The sequence below is a fragment of the Rhinopithecus roxellana genome, chromosome 1 (assembly GCF_007565055.1).
Source record: "Rhinopithecus roxellana isolate Shanxi Qingling chromosome 1, ASM756505v1, whole genome shotgun sequence".
In the NCBI taxonomy this organism is placed as follows: domain Eukaryota; kingdom Metazoa; phylum Chordata; class Mammalia; order Primates; family Cercopithecidae; genus Rhinopithecus; species Rhinopithecus roxellana.
This window is the reverse complement of record NC_044549.1, coordinates 160,284,576-160,299,216: the sequence shown is the minus strand read 5'-3', so window position 1 is coordinate 160,299,216 and position 14,641 is coordinate 160,284,576. Positions and strand designations below refer to the sequence as shown.

Here is a 14,641-nt window from a genome sequence, read left to right as displayed (position 1 = left end):
AGGTTGCAGTGGGCCGAGATCAAGTCACCGCACTCCAGTCTGGGCAAGAGAGTGAGACTCTGTCTCCAAAAAAAAAGAAAAAAGAAAAAAAAAAAAAAGGAAGAAAAGGTTAAACAAAGGGAAATTGCATGTAAAATCACCAGACATAGTAGAGCAGGAATTGTAACTTTAGATCCCCTCTCTCTTCCCAGTCCTTCCTGGAGGAACTTAGAACTTAAAAATGAAGATAATAATAATGTTGGGTAATGTGAAAATCCTTCCTAAAATATGGCATATACTTAGTCCGTTCAATACCCCAGGGAGGGGTTTTCCCCACTCCAGTTGAATTCATCTCTGGCAAAGGATGAAGTCATCACTAGCACCTGCTGTTATGTCTCATAGCATCCCCTTCTAGATCTGCCACAGCCTGCCTATCAAGCAAGAGCCAAACGAACATACAGTACGACCAAGTAACGGACTGAATGCAGTGATCAAAACACCATTTTCAAACAGCGTTTAATGACACAGGACAATATACACAACATAATCATCATGAAAAAAATACCCCAAATTGTCCTTTTAAGAGCTCAAGTGGTGGACTTGGACCGCCTGGCTCCAAATCAAATCCACCTTCAGTATTTATGACTCTGTGCCTCAGTTTCCTCGGTGAATTGGAGATAATGATACGACCCACCCCATAATATTGTTGTAAGGATTAAGCAAGGTAACACATATAAAAAAATACCTAGCCCAGCCGGCACCGTGGCTCATGCCTGTAATCCCAGCACTTTGCGGGGCCAAGGTGAGCTGATTGCTTGAGCCTAGGAGTTCAAGACTAGCCTTAGCAACACGGCAAAACACTGTCTCTATAAAAAATTAGATAGGCATGGTGGCCTGCGCCTGTGGCCCCAGCTGTTAATACTAGGGAGGCTGAGGCAGGAAGATCACTTGAGCCAAGGAGGTCAAGGCTGCAGTGAGCAGAGATAGCGCCACTGCACTCCAGCGTGGATGACAAAGTGAGACCCTGTCTCAAAAACAAACAAGAACAACCAAAAGCAAAACAAAACAAAACAAAAACCACCTAGCCCAGTGGCTGTCACCTAAAGAAGTCAAAGTGCTGTTATTTAGTTAAGTACCACTCTCACAACTTTAGAGGAAACGTTTAAAGAGGCTTCTTCACAATGTTGAGAGCTGGCGCTGGCTTCTCAGGGAATAAAGGAAATCTGAAGAGGAAGAAGAGACTGAAAGTATTCAGAGGTCACACTACAGTAATTCTGCTTTCCAGAAGGCTCCACTTCACTCTGTACCCAAAAGCATTTAATTACTTTCTCCTTTTTCCCTTCCCATTTATTTCAGAAGGAACTTCATTTTTCTCTTTAAAAAAAATGAGCGGCCGGGCATGGTGGCTCACGCCTGCAATCCCAACACTTTGGGAGGCCAAGGTGGGCAGAACACAAGGTCAGGAGTTCGATACCAGCCTGGCCACATAGTGAAACCCCTCTCTACTAAAAATACAAAAGTTAGCCAAGCGCAGTGGCGGGAGCCTGTAATCCCAGCTACTCGGGAGGCTGAGGCAGGAGAATTGCTGGAACCCGGGAGGCGAAGGTTACAGTGAGCTGAGATCACGCCATTGCACTCCAGCCTGGGCGACAGAGCGAGATTCTGTCTCGAAAAATAAAATAAAATAAAATAAATAAGCATGACACAGCTTTTAAGCTTCAGAGCAACCCTTTGGAAGTAGTAAGTGGAAACTGCGGGTTACCGCCTTTCTGGTTATCAATCGGTCTTTCTAACCATCTGAAGTAAACTGGCAGGGCGCCTGTAATCCCAGCACTTTGGGAGGCCAAGGCGGGTGGATCACTTTAGGTCAGGAGTTCGAGACCACTTTGGCCACCATGAAGAAACCCCGTCTCTACTAAAAACATAAAAATTAGCTGGGCGTGATGGCCGGCGCCTAGAGCCCCAGCTACCTGGGAGGGCTGAGGCAGGAGAATCTTTTTTAACCCGGCAGGAGGAGGTTGCAGTGGGCCAAGATTGCACCACTGCATTCCAGTCTGGGCGACAGACTGGAGACTTTAGACTCCGTCTCAAAAAAACCCAACCAAACAAACAAATAAACAAACAAAACCTTTGCTTAAAGTAAACTAAAGAGAGAGGGCTTGGCAGAGGGAGGAGGGTGAATGCCCCAGGAAAAGGAAGAGCCGCGTCACTGCCCTTGCTGATTTAAACACAAGCCAGGTGAGGCGCGTTTTCTGCAGGAGGCTGAGAAGGGCTCTGCTCGCGATTTCCGCCCAGGAACGCGGGGTGCCTGGAGCAGTGCCCGCGTCTCAGGCCCTTTTCCCCTCCGCAGCCCCCAGGCTGCTGCCGGCGCTGGGCTCGAAGCCAGGCCTCTGCCGATCCCAGGAGTCGCCGCGGACGCGGCAAGCCCTGCCAGGGAATGAGCAGCGAGCCCAGGAAACCACTGAGCCAAAGTGGTAACAAAGAAGGCCAGCGTGCGCGGGCGGCGGCCGAGCCAGGCTTCCAGGGCCGCACGCTGGGCCGGGCGCGAGGCAGATGGCAGAGGGGAGGAAACAGATGGCTGTCCAGTGGCGCTGCACAGGAAGCGCCAGGGCTGGCAGGAAGACAGAAGGGCGGCCTTCGCTGCAACGAGAATTTAAATAAATACACCGGCCCACACAGGGAATCCCCCAGGATTCCAGGGTCCTGGCGTGCTGGCGGGGGCGGGGGTCTCTAGGGCCCCTGCAGTGGAGAAAACCAACCCCGAACCCCTCCTCTACCCCCTTTCGCCCTGGCTGCCGGGCAGCCTGGAGGACCTTGGGCTGGTGTTTCCATCCCTATCGCCTCACTCCGACCAGTGATTCCCAGCCGGAGTGTAAGTGGTTATTTGAGGTGTCCTGGATGGGAATTCTTGCCAGTGATTACTAAAGCCTTAAGCTCTGCTGCCTCAATAGATAAGGTCTTCCACAAGAGTGGAACTTCCATTCTTCAAATATATGCAGATAGATAGAGGCCATTACTTAAGTACGAGAACATTTAAAAGCATTTTTGAATTTTCTAGTCTGTCACTGTTCCTTTTCCAAATCATCAGACACCAAAAATACGATTACAGCTTAAATACTATTACTACTGCACTTGGCTCCTTGAAACTCCTGGATGATAAAGGGGCACTCATTAATTTCTAGATGTTAAAAAGTCTAGAGAATTGTTTTATGCCAGCCACCTGAGTAGGGCAAGAGGCACTTCATTTCTCTCTCGGAAAAGGTCAGTGCCATTTATCCTTAAGAAGTATTTACAGACGTGTACACCAGGATTCTCTACAAGGAGGTTCATCACAGCCTCCTTTGTATGCAGGCAGAACTGGAAGCTCCCTGAGCCACAGTGTACCATGGTACACACAACCACGGTACCTCCATGACTGGCTACGACAGCACTCTTAGAAACCAAACTGCAGACGAACAAAATGCACCACACATTAAACAAACAGCAAGAGAAGCATTTACAGCCACGCATGGTGGTTCATGCCTGTAATCCCAGCACTTTTGGGAGGCCGAGGTGGGCGGATCACGAGGTCAGGAGATTGAGACCATCCTTGCTAACATGGTGAAACCCCGTCTCTACTAAAAATACAATAATTAGCTAGGCGTGGTGGCCTATATCTGTAGTCCCAGCTACTCGGGAGGCTGAGGCAGGAGAATGGCTTGAACCCGGGAGGCAGAGGTTGCAGTGAGCCTGCACCATTGCACTCTGGCTTGGGCAACATAGCGAAACTCCATCTCAAAAAAAAAAAAAAAAAAGAAGAAGAAAAAAAGAAAAGCATTTACAAATATGTATAGAATCATCCTAGTTTTGTTTAAAGCAAAACACCACCAGCCGGGCATGGTGGCTCACGCCTGTAATCTTAGCACTTTGGGAGGCCAAGGCAGGTGGATCACCTGAGGTCAGGGGGTCGAGACCAGCCTGGCCAACATGGAGAAACCCCATCTCTACTAAAAATACAAAAATTAGCCGGGTGTGGTGGCACATGCCTGTAATCCCAGCTACTTGGGAGGCTAAGGCAGGAAAATCGCTTGATCCTGGGAGGCAGAAGTTGCAGTGGGCCGAAACCGCACCTCTGCACTCTGAGATCACACCATTGCACTCCAACCCGGGCAACAGAGTGAGACTCTGTCTCTTAAATTAAAAAAAAACAAAAACCCACCACCAAAATTATGTGTATCTACTATAAAATAGTCTTACTTTTTAGTCTTGGGGAAGAGGGAGCGGGTGAATCTATTTTCTTCTTGTGCTCCCCAAAGTTTCCATAATGAACAAGTATTACTTTTGTTAGCAGGAATAAAGTCAGTAACTGATTTTATTATATTTTATTTTTGCATTTGTTTGGTCACTGATGGAAAGTAGTTTCTTGTCAGGAATGGGCTGAGGTCAAAGAATCTTGGCAGTTAGGTTCTTTGCTGCTTTTTACTCTCCAACTTCCAGGAAGTAGGACGTGGGTGTGCAAACTGCACTTGGGAACCAAACTAGACCCCTGCCTCACCCCCGCCATACAGGTCTAAAGCAGAACATAAAGGGGCGGGTCTTTCTGGATGATGCTGGGCTATTCTGTGCTAACAGGTCTATTCACTGCTACACCAGAGGCAGACATCCCCCACAGCTGAATTCCACTTGGCACCGAAGCTGTGAACTCCCAAAGTGAAGCCTGGAATTGCCCAGGCCTCTTAGAGGGTCTGTAGGACCCACTCTCCTGACAAGAAACCTTAGTGTACTCCCCCTAGCACCCAGTCTGGGAAGGTTCCTTCCATCTTATTTCAGACAAAACACCCTTTTAGGATATAAAGTATTTTGCACTGTCAAAATTGCACTGTCAAAATTCCAGTTTGCATTACTATTCTGAAATGAATAAACTGTATATGTAATATAACCCTAATCCCTGTGACAATCAAAAAAAAAAAGTTCCATAATATTCTAAAATAACCCCTAGGGGGCAGTACAGCCCCTAGTTAGGAGTCACTTCATGAATGGTGAGTTGATAGGATGTTTTGCTGATTTTTCTTCGACTAAGGACTATATATTCACCAAGATTTGGCAGACCCTGGGGTCTGGTCCCTGCATACCTCCAGTCTCATTCCCAATACTCCCACCCTGTTCTCTCCCCTCCAGCCCTAGAGAGACTCCTCCCTCCACTAAGAGCCAGGGTCCAGGCTCTTTCTTTTCTTTTTTGGGGGAATGGGAAGACAGGGTCTCATTCTGTCACCTAGGCTGTATGGAGTGCAGTGGCGATCACCACTCACTGCAGCCTAGACCTCTGAAGCGATCCTCCCATCTCACCCTCCTGAGTAGCTGGGACTACAGGCACGTGCTACCACACCCATCTAATTTTTGTATTTTTTGTAGAGACTGGGTTTCACCATGTTGCCCAGGATGGTCTCAAACTCCTGGGCTCAAGCCATCCACCTGCCTCGGCCTCCCAAAGTGCTGGGATTACAGGCATGAGCCACTGCGCCAGCCAATGCTCTTTCTTCTGCTTGTGATGCAATTTCCTCATGCTCACATCAGATGTCCCTTCCTCAGAAACACCATTCCTAATCCCCAAAAGGTCACACACCCTAGTATATGCTCTATACCACTGAGTACTTCTCCTTCATAATTTGGAACCGGTTTGTAATTACATATTCATAACCATTTCGATTAATGTTTATTTTCTCTATTTGAGTATAAAGGGGCAGGGGCTCATCTGTCTTCTTTCCACAGTGCCCTAGCACACAGTCGTGATCACCTACTAGTTAGCTGATCACAGCAGGTGATCAACAAATATGTGCCAAATAAATAAATGAACCTCCCGGAAGACATTTAGATTTCCATCACTGCCGCTTGTGAAATACATTCTGATTCTCTGTCCATGTTATGGTTATGCAAATGTCACAGTCTGTTTTGCTGCACAGGCAGAAAGAGTCTATCTTGTTAATAGCTGTATTTCACATAACATAAGATTAAGAGCATAGCAGATGCTCAATGGATAAGATGGCACCCATTTCTAAATGTCTGGGATGGGATGATTAAGATAATTACCCCAATACTGGCTCATTTCTTGCTACATCTTTTTCCTTCCCATCCCTAACATATCACTTATCTCTGACTTAAACATATACTGAATAAAGGCAGTAAAGGGGTAAATGAGCCACTCCCAACCTGAAAAACTTACACTCATCTGTCAAGATGCAATTTAAATATCACCTTTGCCCTCTGACCCTCTTCCATAAGGTGGGCAACTATCAGAACTTTTACCTTCCTGAGCAGCCAATTTTGGTACTTGTTCATCCCCTCAGCTTGTCAGAGGCATCCTAACCAGAGTGACTCCATCTTGAATAAAGGCCGAGAGAAAGCCGAATCTGCTAGGTTACATTCCCGGGGGGTTGGGCACTCTCGGTCACAGATGTTTATGGCTGAGGGAATGAGTTAATAATTTTTTTTTTTTTAAGACAGAGTCTCACTCTGTTGCCAGGCTGGAGTGCAATGCCACGATCTCAGCTCACTGCAACCTCTGCCTCCCGCGTTCAAGCGATTCTCCTGCCTCAGCCTCCTGAGTAGCTGGGACTACAGGCGTGTGCCACCACGCCCGGCTAATATTTTGAATTTTTAATAGAGACGGGGTTTCACCGTGTTAGCCAGGATGGTCTCTATCTCCTGACCTAGTGATCTGCCCGCCTCGGCCTCCCAAAGTGCTGGGATTACAGGCGTGAGCCACCGTACCCGGCCCGAGTTAACAATATTAACTAACTAAATAAAGACCCAGAACTTATGGAAATGTCCCAGTACTTTAAGAAGAAAAAGTATTCTTAGTTTAAGAATAGGTTCTGCTTTTAAAATAATGGCCCACTCATAAATTCTTGCTAAGATCAATAATCACATAGGAAAGTAACAATACTAATAGCTTGTCACAAGCTGACCACAAGCTTTTGTAATAAAGTACACTATTTTTGATAACCTGTATAAGCAAGCATTGTATTTGCAATGGGTGCGTTCCTCCTTTTGCTTTCTGAAGACTCCCTACTCTGTAATTGAGTAGTCTCTAGTAGACTATCTTGACTTCCCTATACTCTACAACTTGCCCCGATTTTTTTTCTGCACGAGATCCAAGAACCGGCTGTTGGGATCTGGGACAAGACCCCTCTTCCCATGACAAGCTGAACCACAGATTACTTGAGGGCAAGAACTTCGTCACAGTCATCTGCTTCTGCACAAATGGAGATGAATGTGGCAGTTATAAATGTCTGCTGAATGAACAAATAGATAGAGAGTGTTGGTAGGGCCACAAGCCTCATCCTGGGGTCTCCTTAATCCCACAGCAAAGATATCTAGACCCCTTCAGACCCCAGAGCATCCCTTTCAGCTCAGACCCTTCAGGCACTCAGGGGATGCCCTTCAGCCCACCTTTTGTGACTCCTGCAGGGGACACCCCTTCTTCTAGGAGTGGATGTGGCGGAAACACCGCAGGGATTCCTGAAGTGTAGCTGTTGCCTCCCCACACCCAGTGGCTGCATGCAGAGCACCTTGCCCCTCACACTCATCCACAGGTCTATTTACATAATTACATACCATCCAGTTCACTCATTTAAAGTGTAAATCTCAGTGGTTTTTAATATATTCACAGAGTTGTGCAACTATCACCATCACCAATTTTGTTGTTGCTGTTGTTGTTGTTGTTGTTTTTGAGGCAGAGTCTGGCTCTGTCACCCAGGTTAGAGTACAGTGACGCAATCTCAGCTCACTGCAACCTCTGCCTCCCGCATTCAAGCAATTCTTCTGCCTCAGCCTCCCCAGTAGCTGGGATTACAGGCGCCTGCCACCACATCCAGCTAATTTTTGTATTTTTTAGTAGAGACAGGGCTTCACCATATTGGTCAGGCTGGTCTCGAACTCCTGACCTCAGGTGATCCACCCATCTTGGCCTCCCAAAGTGCTGGGATTACAGGCATGACCCACCGCACCAGGCACTGTCACCAATTTTTTGAACATTTTCATCACCGCCAAAAGAAACCCCGTATCCATTATAGCAGTCACATCCCATTTCCTTTCAACCCCTGCTCCCTGACCTAGGTAACCACTAATCTACTTTTTGTGTCTATGCATTTGCCTATTCTGGACATTTCATATAAATGGAATCATATAACACGTGGTCTTTTGTGATTGGCTTTTTTTCACACCTTAGTGTTTTCATGGTTATCTATATGGTTACAGGCATCAGTACTTTATTCTCCCTTGTTATGACTGAATAATATTCAATTGTATGAATGTACCACTTAGTTTTAGTTGCTGCTTATACATTCATCATTTGATGGGCAGCTGTGTTGTTTTCATTTTCTGGTTATTATGAATAATACTATTATGAACACATATGAACGTCTAAGTCTTCATGTGGACATCTGTTTTCATTTTTCTTGGGTAGAGCTGGGAGTAGAAGTGCTGGGTCACATGGTAATTTTTGAGAAACTGCACAGTTTCCCAAAGTGGCTGCACCATTTTTGCATTCTCATCAGCACTGTATCAGAGTTCCAATTTCTTCACATCCTCCACATCTTCATCACTTGTTATTTTCTATTGTCATCTCCGTGGGTGTGAAGTGTTATCTCACTGTGGCTTTTATTTCCCTAGAACTATTAACAAGCAACAACTCTGCCAGAGTTATGAGTTTTAGAGATCAGGCCATTAGGCCTGGATCGGTTCCACCACTACTGCTAACAGATGTGTGACTTTAGTGTCTCTTTAACTCTTTAGCCAGTTTCCTTACCTATCAAACATGTTACTTCACTGGATTCTTAGAAACATTTCATGAGATTATACACACGTTTCATGAGATATACACCATATAAAATGGTATATAGTATATAATTACTAGAACATTATCAAGGACAGTAATAGGGCTAAAAAAATATAGCTATTAAAAAAAGAGTCTCATACAGGTGCAGTGGCTCACGCCTGTAATCCCAGCACTTGGGGAGGCCGAGGTGGACAGATCCCTTGAACCCCCAAGTTCAAGACCAGTCTGGGCAACATAACGAAACCCTATCTGTATCAAAAAATACAAAATGTAGCTGGGCATCATGGTGGGTGCCTATAGTCCCAGCTACTTAGGAGACTGAGGGAGGACAACCACCAAGCCCAGGAGGTCAAGGCTGCAGTGAGCCATGATGACACCACTGTCCTCCAGCCTGGGCAACAGAGCAAGACCCTCTGTCTCTCTCAAAAAAAAAAAAAAAAAAGAGTCATTTAGCCAGGCACAGCAGCTCACGCCTGTAATCCCAGCACTTTGGGAGGCACAGGCGGGGGTGCATCATGAGGTCAAGAGATCGAGACCATCCTGGCCAACATGGGAAACCCCATCTCTACTAAAAATACAAAAATTAGCTGGGTGTGGTACTGCGTGCCTGTAGTCCCAGCTACTCGTGAGGCTGAGACAGGAGAATTGATTGAACTCGGGAGGTGGAGGTTGCAGTGAGCTGAGATTGTGCCAATGAACTCCAGCCTGGCGACCGAGCAAGACTCCCTCTCAAGAAAGAAAGAAAAGGCCAGGCGCGGTGGCTCACGCCTGTAATCGCAGCACTGTGAGACGCCAAGGTGGGCGGATCATGAGGTCAGGAGATCGAGACCATCCTGGCTAACAGAGTGAAACCCCGTCTCTACTAAAAAATACAAAAAAAAAAAAAAAAAAAATTAGCTGGGCATAGTGGTGGGCGCCTGTAGTCCCAGCTACCTCAGGAGGCTGAGGCAGGAGAATGGCGTGAACCCAGGAGGTGGAGCTTGCATTGAGCTGAGATGGCGCCACTGCACTCCAGCACTCCAGCCTGGGTGACAGAGCGAGACTCCATCTCGAAAAAAAAGAAAAAGAAAAAGAAAGAAAAAAGAGTCCTTTAAAGCCAAAAGTCAAAACTTGTGACTGTGTCTCTACTCTGAAAAGGAAGACCAAAGAAACTGAATTATCATGGCCAGAAGATTATAAAACTTACACATGTATAAATGACATGTCAAGTATACATATTCACTTAGAAACTCATTTTCTAGTAATGGTGGACCCAGAAGAGGCCCAAGACAAGGGAAGTCATTCTCCAATCGCCTTTGCAGCGATTTCTTAAGACACCGTGTTGGCAGATCTATTGATCAGATCATGATGAAAACATTTCATGAGAAGCTGAGGACAAAAGGGTCAGCCTGTTCAGCATGCAACTGAGAAATCAATGGTCAAAATGAGAGACCCATAGAAAGAGAGCCCAGTGGGTGGCATTAATTTAGCTGCTTCTGTCCTTCCCCAAAGTTAAAACTTGGCTAAACAAGCATTTTCCAGCAAAGAAGACAAATGAACCTCAAATGCCCAAGCAGAGCCTTAGAAAAGAGGAGAAGGGGGAAAATAGGGAGGAGTTAGACAAGAGGCCCAAGCAGATAGCCCTAACTAGGACTCACATGGCCATCCTGCAAGGGCAACTTTGCTCCCAGAGGATCTGATCAAACAAGCCTGCAGCAGTGATGGGGAACCCTCCAGGGCAAGTGTAAGACTCCTCAGCATGGTTTTAAGAGGGGCACACAGAGAAGCAGGAGCCACATAAAGAAATTCTTCAAGTCTTTGTTCTCTTTTTTGGAACAACAGGCCCCACTCTTGTCACTTGTAAATTGCCCCAAGGGCCACAGACCAGAGGCTAGCTGAGGAGCTTAAAATGAGATGGAGATTTCTCATCTCCCAATATCTTTATTCATCAAAATCATGGACCACATGAAGGCCTCTCATCTCCATTACCCTTTCTTTGTACCTTTTTTTTTTTTTTTTTGAGACAGGATCTCCCTCTGTCATGCAGACTAGTGCAGTGGTGCAGTTCACTGACCTTCTCGGCTCAATGAATCCTCTCACCTCAGCCTCCCAAGTAACTGGGACTAGAGGCCCCTGTCACCACACCAGGTTTAAAATTTTTTTTTGTAGAGATGGGAGTCTCACTATGTTGCCCAGGTTTCATCTCCATTATGTTTGTGTACCAAACTCATAGACCAACAAGGAGACTTTTCATCCCACAATATCTTTGTCCAGCAAACTCATGGGCCAAGATGGAGGCTTCTGATCCCATTCTCTGTCTACCAAACTCATCCCTTCCAATGCTCAGGAAGGGACCGTCTCACCCCAGCCCTTCTTTTAAGGATGGTGAGATGGGCTGATCTCTTCTATTTGGCTGATCAAATCTCTTAGCCTGGGCCAAAAAATGCCCTGCTCAAACCCAACAATGCTCAGCACCAGATTTTTTTTGTACGTTGCTAAAATGCCTCTATTCCTAATTTTTGGTCTATCTAGACACCCTTCTTAGGGAGGCAGGAACTCAGCGCCCCTTGTCTTTAGGTCTGGCCCAAGCAAGACATGAGGGCCACCTTATGCACACTCAGTGTCTGGAATAGCAGTGCTACGGATGCACAGACGTCCTGTGCCCAACCCCCTGGGGCCAGTCCACCTTAGTAGGCCCCAGCTTCTGGGTCTGTGACCTTGTCCAAGCCCCATACTCCTTTCCCCACACCTCTTTTTGAAACTTACCGCTCCCCTCCCCACCATTCTTGGTGCAAACATTACAATGGTGGAGAGTCACAAACAGCCCAACCCAGTTTCAAAACACATCATACAAACGGAAAAGGTGTTTTTTAAAGAAGAAAAAAACGGGAAGGGAGAAAAGAAAAGAGTGGGGAACAAGAGAATCGGCCAGGCAACGTCTGCCCTGGTAGAAAACCCTTGTGCTGAGCTGGTCACAGTCCAAGCCCAGACACTCATCCTGCCTGGCTCCACGGGTGACTCCCATTCAACAGTCTGGCTCCCCCACATGAGTACCAGCCCCTGAGAACAGGCCTTTCCCAGCTGACCACCTGCCCTCCAGAGTCCCCTGAGACCCGAGCCCTCCCTCGGAACTTGAGAGCACAGGGGACCAGGACGGCCGTCTCAGTGGTCCCAGTTCTTTTTCCCTACCATGGAACGCAAGACCCTCTGACCTCCTCCCTCGAGAGAAACTGCACACACAGCAGGGAAGCCCTGCTGCGCTGGGTTCAGAGGAAAGAGGAGGCCGTGGACGGGGAGGAGGTAGGGTTTCGCTGCCTCAGCGCCGCCGCCTGGGCGACTCTTCCACCCCCGACTCGGGTTCGAAGCGGCGCGGCCCAGAGAAGAGGAAGAAAGACGAAAAGGAACTTTGCCCGTGGCTTCAGTCAGTAGGAGGGTCAGGCTCCGCAGGGGGATGGAAGGAGAAACTTGCAAGCCTGGCGACCTGGGTCCGCGGGAGCAAGGTCGGGGGCGGCGCTGGGGGCTGAGCTCCAGCGCGGCGGACTGAGCTCCAGCGCCGGGGCTGCGGCAGCAACTTTCCCGGAGGAAGCCTGCCGCGAACTTTAGCGACGCGGTCCCCCGCCCGCTGCGCGATGCTCCCTGGGCTCCGGCCGGGTCCAGCCGCCTGGCGCGTCCGCTCCCCGACCCCTGCTTTCCCGGGACGCCTCGTGGGACCTCGGCCTCGCGCCCCGCGCTAACTTACCATCTGCGCCACTTTCAGCAGGGCCGCCTGGGTCCGGGGATAGCTGGGGTCCAGCAGCCCCTCCAAGGGGCTCGCGCTGGGCTGGGCCGCGCCGGCCCCGGGTCCGAGCGCGCTGCCGCTGCTGCACGTGGTGCGGACGAGCCCGGCTCCGTGCGACATCGCGCGGCCCCAACTCGCTGGCCGCCTCCCGGGACAGCTGCCCAGGGGCCAGATACGGAGGGCGGACCGGGGGCGGGCGGGGGGCGGGCGCTGGCGAGGGCGGGGCGCCCGGGTCCCTGCCCCGCAGCCGGAGATTGGGAGCCGCCTACGGCGGGATTCAGCCGGTGACTGGCCGGCAGGCGCCTTCCAGAAAGGTAGCTGCAGTCCCGGCCCTCGTAGATGCGCGGAAGTTGAACTGGAGCGAGAGGAAACCGGATGCCTTGGGTCGTGGCCTCTCCGAAGTGGGTAAGGCCCGGACCACAGCTGGTACTGAGCCTCCTGGGATTTTGTGTGGGTGTGGCTGCGGATGTGTGCTGAGAGCACTTGACTGAAGTTTAACTTACATACAGTGCGATGCCCAGACCTTACGTGTTCAGCTCCACTAATTTTTATATGTATGTACACCTGTGTAACCGTCGCCCACATCAACAAATAGAGCGTGCCCATCACCCCAGAAAGTTCCGTGGTGGGCCTTCCTGACCTACCTTCCTTCCCTGTCCCCATTCTTAAGACCTCTCCCCATCCAGCCTCAGGCAACCACTACAGTGTATTCTGCTTTCTGTCACTGTAGGTTTATTTTGCCTGTCCTTGTACTTCATAAACTTGAATACAGAGTATTCTCATTCAACATAACAAATTAGAAGATCCATCCTGTTGGGAATATAAGTAGTTCATATCAGTTCCTTCCTTTTTATTGCTGAGTAGTACTCCACTGTATAAAGATACCGTATTTTTAAAAAGTTTACCCAGTTGATGGACACCTAGCTTGCTTCCTACCTGCCTGCCTGCCTGCTTGCCTGCCTCTCTCCCTCCCTCCCTCCCTCCCTCCCTCCTTTCCCACCTCCCTCATTTCTTTTCTGGCTATAGTGACTATTCTGTTACAAGTTTTTTTTTTGGTGGATACAAACTCTCATTTCTCTGGGATAAATATCTGCAAGTGAACTTACTGGTTACAAGGGGAGCATATATTTGCTTCTATTAGAAGCTGTCAGCATGGGCAACATGGCCAGATCCCATTTCTACAAAAAACAAAAAATAAAAATAAATTAGCTGGGCTGGGCGCGGTGGCTCACAGCTGTCATTCCAGCACTTTGGGAGGACGAGGCGGGCGGATCACGAGGTCAGGAGATCGAGACCGTCCTGGCTAACACGGTGAAACCCCGTCTCTACTAAAAATACAAAAAAATTAGCCAGGCGTGGTGGTGGACACCTGTAGTCACAGCTACTCGGGATGCTGAGAATGGCGTGAACCTGGGAGGCGGAGCTTGCAGTGAGCGGAGCTTGCACCACTGCACTCCAGCCTGGCGACAGAGCGAGACTCCCTCTCAATAAATAAATAAATAAATAAATAAATAAATTAATTAATTAGCTGGGCACAGTGGCACATGCCTGTTTCAGGAGGCTGAGGCAGGAGGAGCCTTTGAGCCCAGGAGGTTGAGGCTGCAGTGAGCCATGACAGCGGCATTGCACTCCAGCCTGGGCCACAAAGCAAGACCTTGCCTCAATTAAAAAAAAAAAAAGAAAAGAAAAAGAAAAAGCTGTCAAACAGCTATCCAAGTGACATTCTATTCTGTATCCCTTCTGGGTTGTTTGAAAAATGAAGAGGCCAGGCGTGGTGGCTCACGCCTATAATCCCAGCACTTTGGGAAGTCAAGGCATGAGGATCCCTGGAGGCCAGGAGTTCGAGGTTGCAGTGAGCTATGATCTTGCCACTGCACTCTTGTCTGGGGGACAGAGTGAGACCCTATCTCTTAAAAAGAAAAAGAAAAAAACATAAAAATGAAGACAGGCCCAAACAGGACTACCAAAACGAGGTATGTTATCCATGTTCCTGTTGAGCAGTGTCCCTGTGGCCATACTTATATTTATTCATTTGGAGATAACATCCAAAAATCTGGCTAGGTGCGGTGGCTCATGTCTGTAATCCCAAA

The 14,641-nt window shown here is 48.4% G+C and overlaps 1 protein-coding gene across 1 annotated transcript in view; it reads right to left on the bottom strand.

Moving 5' to 3' along the window:
- The window catches only part of CMTM7 (CKLF like MARVEL transmembrane domain containing 7), a 66,597-nt gene extending 53,688 nt beyond the window's left edge, over positions 1 to 12,909 (bottom strand). The window contains exon 1 of the mRNA XM_030932697.1: positions 12,513 to 12,909. Within this exon, the coding sequence (XP_030788557.1) occupies positions 12,513 to 12,671 (159 nt within the window). The 5' untranslated portion in view covers positions 12,672 to 12,909. The remainder of the gene's footprint in view (positions 1 to 12,512) is intronic.
- Between the last annotated feature and the right edge of the window lie 1,732 nt (positions 12,910 to 14,641).